The sequence below is a fragment of the Bombina bombina genome, chromosome 10, assembly GCF_027579735.1.
Source record: "Bombina bombina isolate aBomBom1 chromosome 10, aBomBom1.pri, whole genome shotgun sequence".
NCBI lineage: Eukaryota > Metazoa > Chordata > Amphibia > Anura > Bombinatoridae > Bombina > Bombina bombina.
In genome coordinates, this window is record NC_069508.1 from 196,289,766 (window position 1) to 196,305,505 (window position 15,740).

At 36.9% G+C, this 15,740-nt stretch overlaps 1 protein-coding gene across 1 annotated transcript in view; it reads right to left on the reverse strand.

Moving 5' to 3' along the window:
* The window catches only part of C8B (complement C8 beta chain), a 66,458-nt gene that overhangs the window by 7,683 nt on the left and 43,035 nt on the right, over nucleotides 1-15,740 (reverse strand). The window contains exons 7-11 of the mRNA XM_053693623.1: nucleotides 15,320-15,560; nucleotides 12,546-12,674; nucleotides 11,768-11,931; nucleotides 8,946-9,099; nucleotides 409-477 (exon numbers count right to left, since the gene is read on the reverse strand). Of these exons, the coding sequence (XP_053549598.1) occupies nucleotides 409-477; nucleotides 8,946-9,099; nucleotides 11,768-11,931; nucleotides 12,546-12,674; nucleotides 15,320-15,560 (757 nt within the window). The remainder of the gene's footprint in view (nucleotides 1-408; nucleotides 478-8,945; nucleotides 9,100-11,767; nucleotides 11,932-12,545; nucleotides 12,675-15,319; nucleotides 15,561-15,740) is intronic.

The window sequence follows — 15,740 nt, forward strand, 5'->3', positions numbered from 1 at the left end:
AATAAATAAAATGTGTACAAACAAACCAAATACCCCTGTGCTAAATGGTGTTAAATAATCAAATAAATGATTATGAAGTCCCACTGTGTGTTCCAATAATCTTTATTTTCAAAATATCCTGTACAATTCTCAATGAAAAAGAACAGCAATATAGTGTAATGCAGTTCAAACGGGGCTAAAAGCTATGATGTGCCAAAGACTCCTACAACAGTGAGCCACAAATATCTCTTGGTTAAGCGCCTTTTAGACTGAAACCTCCATTCATGCTGCCACCAGGATTCTTCTTACACAATTTATTTAGATCATTGGAACATTCAGTGGGACTTTATAATCATGTATTTGATTCCTGGGCATCATTTATCACAGGAATTGTTATGTGTACAGAAAGCGTAAAATAGTAACCCTTACCTGATCGCTTGGTGATTTCACAAGCAACACCTTTATAACCCAAAGGACAGACACATTCACACCGATTTTCTGCAGAAATGAAAAACAAAGAAACATGGCACAGTTACAATATTCTGTAAGTATGGTTTTTTTATAGATGTGCTCAGTATTAATAAAAGGGGTACATCAGAATTTATTAACACAAATCCATTTGTTGGCTATTTCTTATGGGAGGTGCAGCTAGAAAGCAGTTAAAGTAGTAGCTAGTACTAGTTCTACAAGCCAGCATCAACACTGTAAGATTTTGCTTGATAGATAGATAAAAAAAATAGATAGACTTCTTTTCATTGCATCCTTTGTTGAAGAGTAAACCTAGGTAGGCTCAGGATAAGCAATGCACTAGTAGGAGCTAGCTGCTGAATGGTGGTTGTAATATAAGCCTCTTGTCATTGGCTCACTCATTGTGTTCAGCTAGCTCCCAGTCCAGTAATGTATTGCTGCTCTTTCAAAAAGGATACCAAGAGAATAAAGCAAATTTGAAAATAGAAGTAAACTGTAAAGTTGTTAAACTGTAGGCTTTATCTGTATCATGAAAGAAAAAAAATGGGTTTAATGTCACTTAACCCCTTGAGTGCTAACGACGTAAAATCCAGCTTAGCACCTAGGTGGGAAAATGCTTAGCACTCAAAGGGTTAAAGGAACATTCATGAATTGTTTTCAAATTAATTTGCAGAATATGGAAACATATGTTTTACGTTTGTCTGAAAATGAATGCACGTGTCATCGAATCGATCCGAAAACGAAATTCGAAAACATCCGAATCGATCCAAAATGAACTGAAACTAATTTTTCCGCCGCACACAAGTCTAGTTTCATCAAAATGCAAAATGCTTCTAAGTGAATTAACTGACATTCGGCCAGATTACAAGTTTTGTCGGTAAAAACTTGTGAATCTAACGCTCCTTTTTTTTCCAGCGCTCAACGCTGGTATTACAAGTTTTCTGAATGGCTGCGTTAGCCTCAGAAAAGTGAGCATTGAGCAAATTTAACGCCACTTCTACCTGTAATACCAGAGTTGCTTACGGTAGCGGTAATCTGGAAAAACGTGCTTGTGCACGATTTCCCCATAGGATACAATGGGGCTGAGCTGGCTGAAAAAAAACCTAACACCTGCAAAAAAGCAGCGTTCAGCTCTTAAAGCAGCCCCATTGTTTCCTATGGGGAAACACTTTCTAAGTCTACACCTAACACACATGAACCCCGAGTCTAAACACCCCTAACCTTACACTTATTAACCCCTAATCTGCCCCCCCCGACATCGCACACACCTGCATAATATTATTAACCCCTAATCTGCCGCTCCGTAAACTGCCGCCACCTACATTATACTTATGAACCCCTAATCTGCTGCCCCCAACATCGCCGACACCTACATTATATTTATTAACCCCTAATCTGCCCCCCCCCCTACGTTGCCGCCACCTAACTACAATTATTAACCCCTAATCTGCCGAACGGACATCGCAGCCACTATAATAAATGTATTAACCCCTAAACCTAAGTCTAACCCTAACCCTAACATCCCCCTAACTTAAATCTATTTTTAATCAATCTAAATAAAATTACTATAATTAAATAAATTATTCCTATTTAAAAATAAATACTTACCTATAAAATAAACCATAAGATAGCTACAATATAACTAATAATTACATTGTAGCTATTTTAGGATTTATATTTATTTTATAGGCAACTTTGTATTTATTTTAACTAGGTACAATAGCTATTAAATAGTTAATAACTATTTAATAACTACCTAGCTAAAATAAATACAAATTTACCTGTAAAATAAATCCTAACCTAAGTTACAAATACACATAACACTACACTATCAATAAATTAATTAAATAAATTAACTACAATTATCTAAAATAAAATTCAATTTAACCCCTTAACGACCGAGGACGTGCAGGGTACGTCCTCAAAAAAAAGGCAGTTAACGCCTGAGGACGTACCCTGCACGTCCTCAGTGTGGAAAGCAGCTGGAAGCGATCCTGCTCGCTTCCAGCTGCTTTCCGGTTATTGCAGTGATGCCTCGATATCGAGGCATCCTGCAATAACCATTTTTAGCCATCCGGTGCAGAGTGAGCCACTCTGTGGCCCTCTCTGCACCGGACATTAACGGCTAAGTTCGTTGGTGGGTGGGAGCCGGTGTGGGAGGTGGGTGGCGGCCATCGATGGCCTTTGTGATGCGGAGGGGGGCGGGATCGGGGCGGGGACGACCGGGGGGACGCGCACGGATGCACGCACGTGCACGGAAAGGCCGGGCGGGCGCGTGCACGGGGAGGGAGCGGGTGGGAACCACTACGCTACAGAAATTTTTTAGTTAGAAGTGGGGATCAAAGGGGTAATTATATTTATTTGGTGATCGGTTTGGCTGGTGGGGTATTGGACTGTGGGGGGGAAGCTACACTACAGAAACAAATAAAAAAAAATAATAAAAAAAAACATTTTTATTTGCAAACTGGGTACTGGCAGACAGCTGCCAGTACCGAAGATGGCCCCAATAAGGCAGAGGGGGAGGGTTAGGGAGCTATTTTGGGGGGATCAGGGAGGTTGGGGGCTAAGGGGGGACCCTACATAGCAGCATATGTAAATATGCTAAAAAAATTATTATTTTTTTTAATACCTTTTATTTTAGTACTGGCAGACTTTCTGCCAGTACTTAAAGGGACAGTATACTGTAAAATAGTTTTTCCCTTAATGTGTTTACAATTGCTTTTTTTACCAACTGCAGAGTAAAAAATGTATGAAAATTAGCTTTTTAAGGTTTATTTCTGTATATTAAAGCTCTGATTTTGTGTTTTGAAGCCACAGCCTAATAAAATGGGTTGAGCTTGTAGGTATAATCAGATCTCATTACTGTATCACATTGTGCACATATACCTGCTTCTTTATCTTATATCTGTCCTTAAAACAATCACCAATACTTTGAGAGAACAATGGAAAATCAACATTTTATTACCTTATCTCTGCTTTATCACACTGGGAGTGTAATTTCTTCTGCTGGCTGTGTTTACAAAGCTTATCTATAGCTGGTACGCGCGGCCACAAACTTTCTGAATAGGTGGGGATACCACATGCTAAATTAACTATTTCAAATGCCAATATAAGGGTAAAGGAGCTACTTGTAAACAATTTAATACACTCCAGCAGGTAAAGTGGATCATTGGGAACAAATTAAAGGGGAGAACATTTTTGAGTAAACTGTCCCTTTAAGATGGCGGGGACAATTGTGGGGTGGGGGAGGGAAGAGAGCTGTTTGGGAGGGATCAGGGGGTCTCATGTTTCAGGTGGGAGGCTGATCTCTACACTAAAGCTAAAATTAACCCTGCAAGCTCCCTACAAACTACCTAATTAACCCCTTCACTGCTGGCCATAATACACATGTGATGCGCAGCAGCATTTAGCTGCCTTCTAATTACCAAAAAGCAACGCCAAAGCCATATATGTCTGCTATTTCTGAACAAAGGGGATCCCAGAGAAGCATTTAAAACCATTTGTGCCATAATTGCATAAGCTGTTTGTAAATAATTTTAGTGAGAAACCTAAAGTTTGAAAAAGTGAACAATTTTTTTTTATTTGATTGCTTTTGGCGGTGAAATGGTGGCATGAAATATACCAAAATGGGCCTAGATCAATACTTGGGGTTGTCTACTACACTACACTAGAGCTAAAATTAACCCTAGAAGCTCCCTACATGCTCCCTAATTAACCCATTCACTGCTGGGCATAATACACGTGTGGTGCGCAGTGGCATTTAGCAGCCTTCTAATTACCAAAAAGCAAAGCCAAAGCCATATATGTCTGCTATTTATGAACAAAGGGGATCCCAGAGAAGCATTTACAACCATTTATTCCATAATTTCATGAGTTGTTTGTAAATAATTTCAGTGAGAAACCTAAAGTTTGTGAAAAAATTTGTGAAAAAGTAAAAAAAAATTTTTATTTGATCACATTCGGCGGTGAAATGGTGGCATGAAATATACCAAAATGTACCTAGATCAATACTTTGGGATGTCTTCTAAAAAAAATATATACATGTCAATGGATATTCAGAGATTCCTGAAAGATATTAGTGTCCCAATGTAACTAGCACTAATTTTGAAAAAAAGTGGTTTGGAAATGGCAAAGTGCTAGTTGTATTTATGGCCCTATAACTTGCAAAAAAAGCAAAGAACATGTAAACATTGGGTATTTCTAAACTCAGGACAAAATTTAGAAACTATTTAGCATGGGTGTTTTTTGGTGGTTGTAGATGTGTAACAGATTTTGGGGGTCAAAGTTAGAAAAAGTGTGTTTTTTTTCCATTTTTTCCTCATATTTTATAATATTTTTTATAGTAAATTATAAGATATGATAAAAATAATGGTATATTTTGAAAGTCCATTTAATGGCGAGAAAAACGGTATATAATATGTGTGGGTACAGTAAATGAGTAAGAGGAAAATTACAGCTAAACACAAACACCGCAAAAATTTAAAAATAGCCTTGGTCCCAAACGGGCAGAAAATGGAAAAGTGCTGTGGTCATTAAGGGGTTAATAAACTAAACTAAATTACAAAAAATAAAAAAATATTACAAGAAGCTTAATCTAATTACACCTAATCTAAGCCCCCTAATAAAATTAAAAAAGCCACCCCAAAATAATAAAATGCCCTATCCTAAACTAAATTACAAAGTAATCAGCTCTTTTACCAGCCCTTAAAAGGGCTTTTTGCAGGGCATTGCCCCAAAGTAATCAGCTCTTTTACCTGTAAAAAAAACAAATACAATACCCCCCAACATTACAACCCACCACCCACACACCGCTACTCTAAAACCCACCCGAATTCCCCTTAAAAAAAACCTAACATTACCCCATTGAAGATCACCCTACCTTGAGCCGTCTTCAGCCAGCCGGGCACCGATGGGGCAGAAGAGGACATCCGGACCGGCACAAGTCTTCATCCGATCCGGCCAGAAGTCTTCATCCGATCAGGGCAGAAGAGATCCTCCATCCAGCAGAAGTCCAGACGGCATCTTTTATCTTCATCCATCCGGCGCGGAGCGGGTCCATCTTCAAGACATCCGACGCGGAGCATCCTCTTCTTTCCGACGAGTAACGGCGAATGAAGGTTCCTTTAAATGACGTCATCCAAGATGGTGGCCTTCGAATTCTGATTAGCTGATAGGATTCTATCAGCCAATGGGAATTAAGGTAGGAAAAATCTGATTGGTTGATTTAATCAGCCAATCGGATTGAAGTTCAATCTGATTGGCTGATTGGATCGAGGTCAATTCTATTGGCTATCAGCCAATCAGAATTCGAGGGACGCCATCTTGGATGACATCATAAAGGAACCTTCATTCGTTGTTAGTTAGTCAGAAAGAAGAGGATGCTCTGCGTCTGATGTCTTGAAGATGGACCCGCTCCACGCCGGATGGATGAAGATAGAAGATGCCGCTTAGATGAAGACTTCTGCTGGATGGAGGACCTCTTCTGCCCCGATCGGATGAAGACTTCTGGCCGGATCGGATAAAGACTTGTGCCGGTCTGGATGTCCTCTTCTGCCCCATCGGTGCCCGGCTGGCTGAAGACGGCTCAAGGTAGGGTGATCTTCAATGGGGTAGTGTTAGGTTTTTTTAAGGGGGGATTGGGTGGGTTTTAGAGTAGGGGTGTGTGGGTGGTGGGTTGTAATGTTGGGGGGTATTGTATTTGTTTGTTTTTTACAGGTAAAAGAGCTGATTACTTTGGGGCAATGCCCCGCAAAAAGAGCTGATTACTTTGTAATTTAGTTTAGGATAGGGCATGTTATTATTTTGGGGGGGCTTTTTATTTTATTAGGGGGCTTAGATTAAGTGTAATTAGATTAAACTTCTTGTAATATTTTTTTATTTTTTGTAATTTAGTATTTGTTTTTTTTGTAATATAGTTTAGTTTATTTAATTGAATTTTATTTTAGATAATTGTAGTTAATTTATTTAATAAATTTATTGATAGTGTAGTGTTAGGTGTATTTGTAAGGTTAGGATTTATTTTACAGGTAATTTTGTACTTATTTTAACTAGGTAGCTATTAAATAGTTATTAACTATTTAATAGCTATTGTACCTAGTTAAAATAAATACAAAGTTGCCTGTAAAATAAATATAAATCCTAAAATAGCTACAATGTAATTATTAGTTATATTGTAGCTATCTTATGGTTTATTTTATAGGTAAGTATTTAGTTTTAAATAGGATTAATTTATTTAATTATAGTAATTTTATTTAGATTTATTTAAATTATATTTAACTTAGGGGGTGTTAGGGTTAGACTTAGGTTTAGGGGTTAATAACTTTATTATAGTAGCGGCGACGTTGGGGGCGGGAGATTAGGGGTTAATAATTGTAGGTAGGTGGCGGCGATGTTAGGGACGGCAGATTAGGGGTTAATAAAATTTATTATAGTGTTTGGGAGGCGGGAGTGCGGCGGTTTAGGGGTTAATACATTTATTATAGTGGCGGCGATGTCTGGTCGGCAGATTAGGGGTTAATAAGTGTAGGTAGGTGGCGGCGACGTTGGGGGGGGCAGATTAGGGGTTAATAAATATAATATAGGTGTCGGCGATGTTAGGGGCAGCAGATTAGGTATAATGGTATAATGTAGGTATAATGGTCATAGGTATAATGTAGGTGGCGGCGATGTCCGGTCGGCAGATTAGGGGTTAAAATAATTTATTTTAGTGTTTGCGATGTGGGGGGCCTTGGTTTAGGGGTTAATAGGTAGTTTATGGGTGTTAGTGTACTTTGTAGCACTGTAGTTAAGAGCTTTATGTTCCGGCGTTAGCCCATAAAATTCTTAACTACTGACTTTTATATGCGGTAGGAGTCTTGGAGGTAGAGGCTGTACTGCTCACTTCTTCCATGACTTGTAATACCAGCATTAGGCAAATCCCATTAAAAAGATAGGATACGCAATTGACGTAAGGGGATTTGCGGTATGGAAAAGTCGCTGAAAAAAACTGAGCGTTAGACCCTTTCCTGCCTGACTCGTAATACCTGCGGGCGTTAAAAAAGCAGCGTTAGGACCCCTTAAAGCTGCTTTTTAAAGCTAACGCAGAACTCATAATCTAGGCGATTTTTAATAGTGCCAAAGTCCCTTTAAGAATTTGATATATAAATTTGACACTTTCCTTGAGAAGAATACAGCAGAGTATCCAATTCTCCATCATTTTACAAGACATTAAAAGTTAAGGAGCTCTGCCCCTCCTTTACTAATTGATGTCCTAGTTTTGCTTTATAAAACTGTGGATCATTAAAATCCCACATATAGATGCCTAATTCCACCCACACACTGCCCAGAACTCCACCCCTATACTGTACTGACTGCCCTTGCTTACCTGAGGGCAATCGGCTCTACCCCTAGCCTCTCTGTACTTGCAAGGTAAAATATTGTCCTATTAAAGGGACAGTCTACACCAGAATTTGTATTGTTTTAAAAGATAGATAATCCCTTTATTACCCATTCCCTAATTTTGCATAACCAACACAGTTATATTAATACATTTTTACCCTCTTTGATTACCTTGTATCTAAATCTCTGCAAACTGCACCCTTATTTCAGTTCTTTTGACAGACTTGCATTTTAGCCAATCAGTGATGACTCCCAGGTAACTCCACGTGCGTGAGCGCAGTGTTATCTATATGACACACATGAACTAACACCCTCTAGTGGTGAAAAGCTGTTAAAATGCTTTCAGATAAGAGGCCATCTTCAAGGTCTAAGAAATTAGCATATGAACCGACTAGGTTTAGCTTTCAACTATGAATACTAAGAGAACAAAGCAAAATTGGTGATAAAAGAAAATTGGAAAGTTTTTTAAAATTACATGCCCTATCTGAATCATGAAAGTTTATTTTAGACTGTCCCTTTAACCCTTCTGTGGTATGATACAAAAATGTATATAATATACAATAAAAATACAATAAAAGTGTAAAATATGTTATTTTATAGTGATGTAAAACCACCCCAACTATTTGGGTTATTTCCCTGTTGTGCTTGTTGGGCTGAGGAGCGGGACATAACTGTACGGGTCTCAGTGTTTTGTTTGAGACTGGGCCTGCTCCTCTAGGGGGGCTCATCTAGCCTTGCAATCAGTAGTAGATTAACTATAGGGGGGGCTGGTGGACTTGCATCTTGTCTTGCTAATCTGTGTGCCCCCTGCAAGTTTATGGATTTGCCTATACAAAATGGTGGTAGTGTTCCAAGATCGCCTTCACAGTATTGCTGTAAAGAAAAACCTGTCACCATTTTGTACAGGAAGGCTGCACAAAATAAATATCCTCTGGCGTAGACTAACCACGATGCAAGGATGACTCACAGCCAAAGTGGCTGCAATCTCAGCTTCTGCTGATTGTAAACATCTAGAAAGTGCACTGCTGAAATGGGGGCTCCTCCACAGTCTTTGCCCTGGAGCTCACTATGGTCGGTCTAGTTACATCCCTGCTGAGAAGCCCAGCTTCCTGGCTCCTTACCTTTGAAAACTGTGATCCCATTGTTGCGACATGGTGCACACCGGCAGGAACTTGTCTCTGCTTGGTATTCCTGGAGAGCTTTTTTCATGTTTTGTTGCAAAATATTTGCTCTGCTGAAATCTGATGCTGTCACAAGCTCATACAAAGGACTGGCCTTTAAGAAAGGTTAGGATTTGTTTCACAATCAGAACATTCAACAAAATCTAAGTAAACAGATGATTACTCACTGGATTTATTAATCGTATTAATTATCTTTTCTTGATGTAAATTTGTATTTCTATCTCATAATCTATATTTGTATAATTAGTTTATCATTTGTTGTTTGGTGAACAAGGTTTGCTAGCTAGGGAAACTGCCACCCACATTTGTAATAAGCGGTCAGCGTTTGTCCTCATTTATTATTGCACTAGGAAGTTCTTGTGCAGTTCCACCCCCCCCCCCCCCGTGACCAATTGAGCAAGAGGAGGGCCTGTCAATCACTGTGACCACAGCTTCTTAACTTGCTGTAAACAGGCTCATACGATCCAGCATGCACTGCAAGTGATCCAAATAGGGTTGCCACCTCAGCCATGTTTTTATGGACCCTTATAAGTTACAAATGCTGTAGGGTATTGTCAGGAGGAAGACTATCCCCTCCAATAATTTGGGACTGAAACCCAGTGGCAGGAGTGACAGAGTAAGAGTGGTCAGATAATTCCGTTGTCAGGGCAGGTAGAAGTACACATAGTCTGAGGAATAAGCCAAAGTCAAAAACCAGGAAGTCAAAAATATTTTGAAGGGAAAAAAAGGGACTCAAAAAGAGGTATCTGGAAACAGAGCTTGGTCTCTGAAAACAGGCAGAATAACTTAGCACTGGGTAAGGGGAAGTGCCTGGCTTATAAAAGCCTGCAAGGACCAGGAACGCCCTCATCACCCTGACAACCAGTTAGCATCAGAATCAGGTTGACAATAAAACCCCTGCTAAAGGAGAGTGTGTCCTTTAGACACTCCCCGCGCTGATCCGGCGTCCTGAACGGACGCTCCCTCGTGCACTGCCGCCATACTGGCAACATGAGGAGGCCGGGAGGACACCCGGCACCAAGGTAAGAGGATTCCTCCCGGTCCTATGACAGGTATGCAGGGAGGAACATGAATAGTGCAGTCAAGGGTCCCTATACATTTACTGTTTAGGTTGCTCAATGCATGTTGTCCTCTGCACACCCTGCAGCATGTTTAACTCATAAGTGTCCAGAAAAACATGGCTGAGGTGGAAACCCTAGCTCCAAAGCAGCCTCTACTGATGGATAAACCCATAATATTAACTCATTCTTATATTTTAATCATTCTAAATGAAAAATACATTCTTAAAAATTCTCTTCTCATGCTAAAAATTCTCAGAACAACAATGTAATGTAAAATAGTCAGTTTCAGCCTCTCACATACTACTGTGTTACTAATTCCCAGATGAAAAGCAAATGATACAATGTAAATGTATCACACTGCTAGAAATCTTATGTGAAAGACCAAAAAAACAATTACCTGTAAATAAAAACAGCTACAAACAATTTGGCAGCACTATAAAAATAAATAATATTAATGTTCTTACAATAAACATTTTTAACTCTGTTCTTCTACTCTACAAGAAAACATAAGAAATGACTTATTTAGAAGTATTTAAACAAACTGATAGACATTTCTTATTTTTTTCTTTATTAACCACCAAAATATATACAACTGAATTTATCAATACCAGAGTATAAACTACTTTGTAAAATACAATCCAATGCAGTTTTATAGTGCAGTTTTATAATGCAGTTTTATAGTGCAGTTTTATAGTGCAGTTTTATAGTGCAGTTTTATAGTGCAGTTTTATAGTGCAGTTTTATAATGCAGTTTTATAGTGCAGTTTTATAATGCAGTTTTATAGTGCAGTTTTATAGTGCAGTTTTATAGTGCAGTTTTATAATGCAGTTTTATAGTGCAGTTTTATAGTGCAGTTTTATAATGCAGTTTTATAGTGCAGTTTTATAAGGCAGTTTTATAATGCAGTTTTATAAGCTGGTCCTGTGCTGTGCTGTGCCTTTATGCTGGTTTTAAATAGATGAAATAAAGGATCGTTTTTATACTGCATACCTTCTCTCCTTGCTCATTTTCGGTGAGATCGCTACTAAATTTGGCGCTACTTTGTAAAATAGAACATGTTGCCATCTTTGTTTTTAATTATTTCCTAAAGGATCACTTAATGGGACATTTACTATAAAATGTGTTTCCCTTTAATTTGTCCCAAATGACTTGTTATACATACTGCAAAGTTAAATTTATCCTCTGTGTTTATTTTTTTTATTAGAAATAGCAGGGTTCCCCCCCCCCCTTTAAACCATTACCTAAAACATGACCATGAATCTGCAAGTAACGCTAATGTTATTTATCTCAGGTATTGAAATGGGGGGGGGGGTTGTTACTCATATTTTCAGTGTAGGTGATGGTTTCTACAGGCAAAAGTAGATATTTCAAATAACAAATAAATGTAATGGAGCTGATTGCAATCAATTAAATACACTTAAGCAGGTAACATGGACTATTGGGAACACATTAAAGGGAAGACAAATTTAGAGGGCAATGTCCCTTTAAGAATATTATATGGTGTTGATTATCATATACCCTGATCATGAACCATAATATCAAACTTTTCCGATTTTGGTTTTATTTTTTTTTCCATGGGTAATAAAGGTTTAAAAGGGGCATTAAACACTTATTGTCATTGTGTAATATATGGCCGCAGAGCTTTTTGGCTTGTTGAGGGAGTCTGGAAAAAAACAAACAATTTTGCAAATGTGCGTTACCTTGATCTTTACAATCTCCGGATTGAACTGCACCCCATCACCCCATTCCTGCATTAGATCTGGAGTCGGAAGGTTTTTGTATGCAAGTGTTGTTATATGTTCACTTGCTCCACCTCGAACAAGAGCAACAAAGTCTTCAACATATCTTCTAGAAGCAGTGTTCTCTGCAAACAGTTAATAAGTTGTAATTGCTGAAAAGTAAAATTGTTAAAGCGACATGATACCCAAATGTTGAAGCACTCGAAAGTGATGCAAAATAGCTGTAAAAATCTGACTAGAAAATATCACCTAGAAACATATCTATGTAAAAAAGGAAGATATTTCACCTTAAAATTTCCGTAGTAGCCACATCTCATTGCAAAGGGACTTTAAGCAGCTAATGAGGATGTTAGTCCCAGGACTTGTAAGGGAGTGTGCATCTGGCATGTGCAGACACAGTCATGTTATTTCCCTCCTCAGTTTAAGGAAGTTTACTATGAAATATTGTGAGATTTTTCAGTAAAATCTCATGAGATCTCTGTAATGCAAAGTACTACTGATGCCGATTGGCTATTGCTTTTTTTCATCTTGCTGCTGACAGTAGCTGAAGGATAACTGTTCACAGAGTGCTTACTATTGTGAGGTAAAGACATTTTTTAGGTAAAATTTATATTTTATCGACATAGAGATGCTCAAGTGATATTTTTACAGTTATGCTGCATCACTTTCAAGTGATTTAGCATATGGTTATTAAGTATTATTTAAGTAGAATCCATTTATAAATATATCTTTTTCTTACCTCCAATTTCATTTAAGAGTGCACCACAAGAACCACCTGACATCCCAACGCTTATATAAACACCTTTTATATTGCCTCCGACTTTCATTCCTGCGCTCACGCATGACTTTACATCATTTAATGAATACCCTTTTTAAAGAAAAAAAAAAGAAACATTTATATTGCAGAATTTATGTACAAACTTTAAAAAAAAAAAAACTTTATTAAACTTTCTATTTCTAAAATGTTTTACAAGAAAGCTTATACTAGTTGGTCCTGTCTCATTCCAAACTCCTGATTAAGTGATAGTAAGAATTTGTATAATTAAGAAACAGCAGGCCACTTAAAAAAAAAATCCAATTTATTTTAATTATCATATATATATAATTTTGCTTTTCAGTTCCTGTTAGAAATGGAAGTGCAGAACACTGTTATATTGCACACAGCCATTGGCTGCACACTCTAGTGACCTATTTATAACTGTCCCTAATTGGCCACAGCATAGAAGGTAACACAAGTTACAACATGACAGCTCCCAGTGTTTTATAGACACTAAAACTTTACAATCTGTTTGTCAATATTTATACAACTAATACAACTTTAAAAATCCTTCTACGTGTTATTCTCTGATTAATCTTTTCTTTGAATGCATCATTCTATCTAGCATTTATTTAGTGTTTAATATCCCTTTAATTATGCATTTTGTAGAAAAACCATTAGATTATTCTAAAATAATTGTGATTAACCATATTGTTTCAAACACTGTTGTATAGTCCTCTAGACACGTGCATGCTCCTGAGCCTGCTTGGGTTTGCTCTTCAATAAAGAATATCAAGAGAAACAGAGCAAATTTGATTAAAACATTTTTTTACTGCGTTCTATTTCTGAATCATTCATATTAAAATAATGTTTCCCCAACAAAATAATTAGGAAAACATCTTTTCACATCCTTAGATAAATAATGAAACCTGGTTAGTTACTAGTTAAACATAAGTAGCTTCCCTCTATAAATAGGTTTTTAAAGCCATTTAAGTGGATATTAAGCCGTAAATACATTTTAGACATAATGATGTATTCAAAGCAAGGATTAGTGCTAGAATATTATGTAGATGTATATTTACAATTCTATTAAATGTTTAAATATTGAAAAGATAAGTGTAAACGTTTAGTTTCAATAAGGTCTCTATAAAGTAATGGTCTCTGCCATGTCTGAACTAGTTTTCTATTTATTTCAGTTTTTGTGCATACAACGCTGTGTGGAAACCCTTTTGATTTATTCTATGTTCAACACAGCCTTGTTTGCACAGTCTCTGGTTTGCCTTTTTTTATATCTGTTCCTAATTGTCTTCAGCAGGGGAAACAGTTATTAAACGTACAGTCTACTTGAACATTTTTATTGTTAAAAAGATAGATAATCCCTTTATTAACCATTCCCGAGTTTTGCATAACCAACAGTTATAATAATATACTTTTTACCTCTGTGATTATCTTGTATCTAAGCCTCTGCAGACTGCCCCCTTATCTCAGTTATTTTGATAGACCTGCATTTTAGCCAATCAATGCTGACTCATAAATAACTCCACAAAAGTGAACACAATTGTATCTATATGTACCTTTATATGACTTCAACAAAGAATGTCAAGAGAACAAAGCAAATTTGATGATAAAGGTAAATTTGAAAGTCGTTTAAAATGGCATGCCCTATCTGAAAAATGAAAGTTTAATTTTGACTTGACTGTCCCTTTAAGTACAAATATAACAGTGCTCATTACTTTATAGATATAGAAACTCAGTGGAACTTGAAAAAACAACAATTTTCAGAGCAAAATTCTAAGAGCAAAATTCTAAGAAAGGGAACAAAATAAATAATGAAATATTGCAAACATTTGTTCTTTTTTAACTACACATAATTAAACAGTTTAAATTACAATCTCATACTGTTTAATATCCCTTTAAAAGAGTGATCTGCTCCAACAAAGCAACTGACAATGAATACAGCGGACACATTTATGCAGAAGCATGCATTTCCTACTTACTTCAATTTAAAGTGATGGTAAACCTTACATATTTTAAAATTTGGTCCGGAATCTAAGCAATATTTTAAGAGGGATCTATCTTAATTGCTCACGTCTAATGAAGATGCGCTGTAACCTACTTTTTAATCTAGCCATGCCAAACTTATATTTTTTGTGGGCTAACAGTTTGAGCTGTTCTCTAATTGGCGCTGTACGGCTAGAGCGCTGATTGGAGAATAGTTCAAACAGTTAATGCACAAAAAAATGAGTTTTTACGTTTACAGGTATAAGAGTGGCCCGGCTAGATTAAAAACTAAGTTACAGAGCATCTTCATTAGAAGTGATCAATTAAAGTCCTTGTAAAATATCGCTTAGATTCCGGACCTGATTTTAAAATATAAAGCTTACCATCACTTTAAATGTAATCATCTTAGGCAATAATACATTTAAAAAAACATTATCCTAATGATCATATGCAGTTTGTGTTCTATCAGTTGTTTAAATTTTGAAGAAATGAGTAAAAGTTCTATTTCATAAAGTAACAGGGTTTTTCATGCAGTAAACTAGGTTTCCCTAAATTTAAATGTCTGTTAGTTAATCTCATCTTCTACTGAGCTAAGTTAGCATCAATAAATGATTCACTAGAGTAACAATTTCCTTATGTATCTTTAACCATTTTATGCCAAACACATTGTTTATATGCTGCAGTACACTTCTGCTTGATAGAAATAAAATGAGTCTGATGTGCTTTTAAAGCAAATGGAAATGGAATCATTATACCTTCATTTCTTAAATTTTGGTCGTTAAGAATGAGAGTATATTCATACGTTCCTCCTAAGGTTGCTTCAGTAATAAAATGTGTTCCATAATCTGTAAATAGATCTCTATATTCTCCATAAACATATTCCATTGGTAACTGGTTAACTCTCTGGAAAAACTCAGGATGAAGCATCAAACCGCGTGACTTCAGCTTGTACCGCGCTACTTCCAGATCGGCTCGTGCATGGACAAATCTGCTGCTCTAAAAGATCAAAAGAAATAATCAGTAGAATATTTATGGTTTGATTATGAAGTATAATATATTCCTAAAGGTATTCAAAATAGCACTGAAAAATGACCACTTGAAATCAAAATAAAGAAAGAAAATTAAAGGGACATTCCGGTCATAATTGAAATGCACAGAGATGAATTACATCTGTGA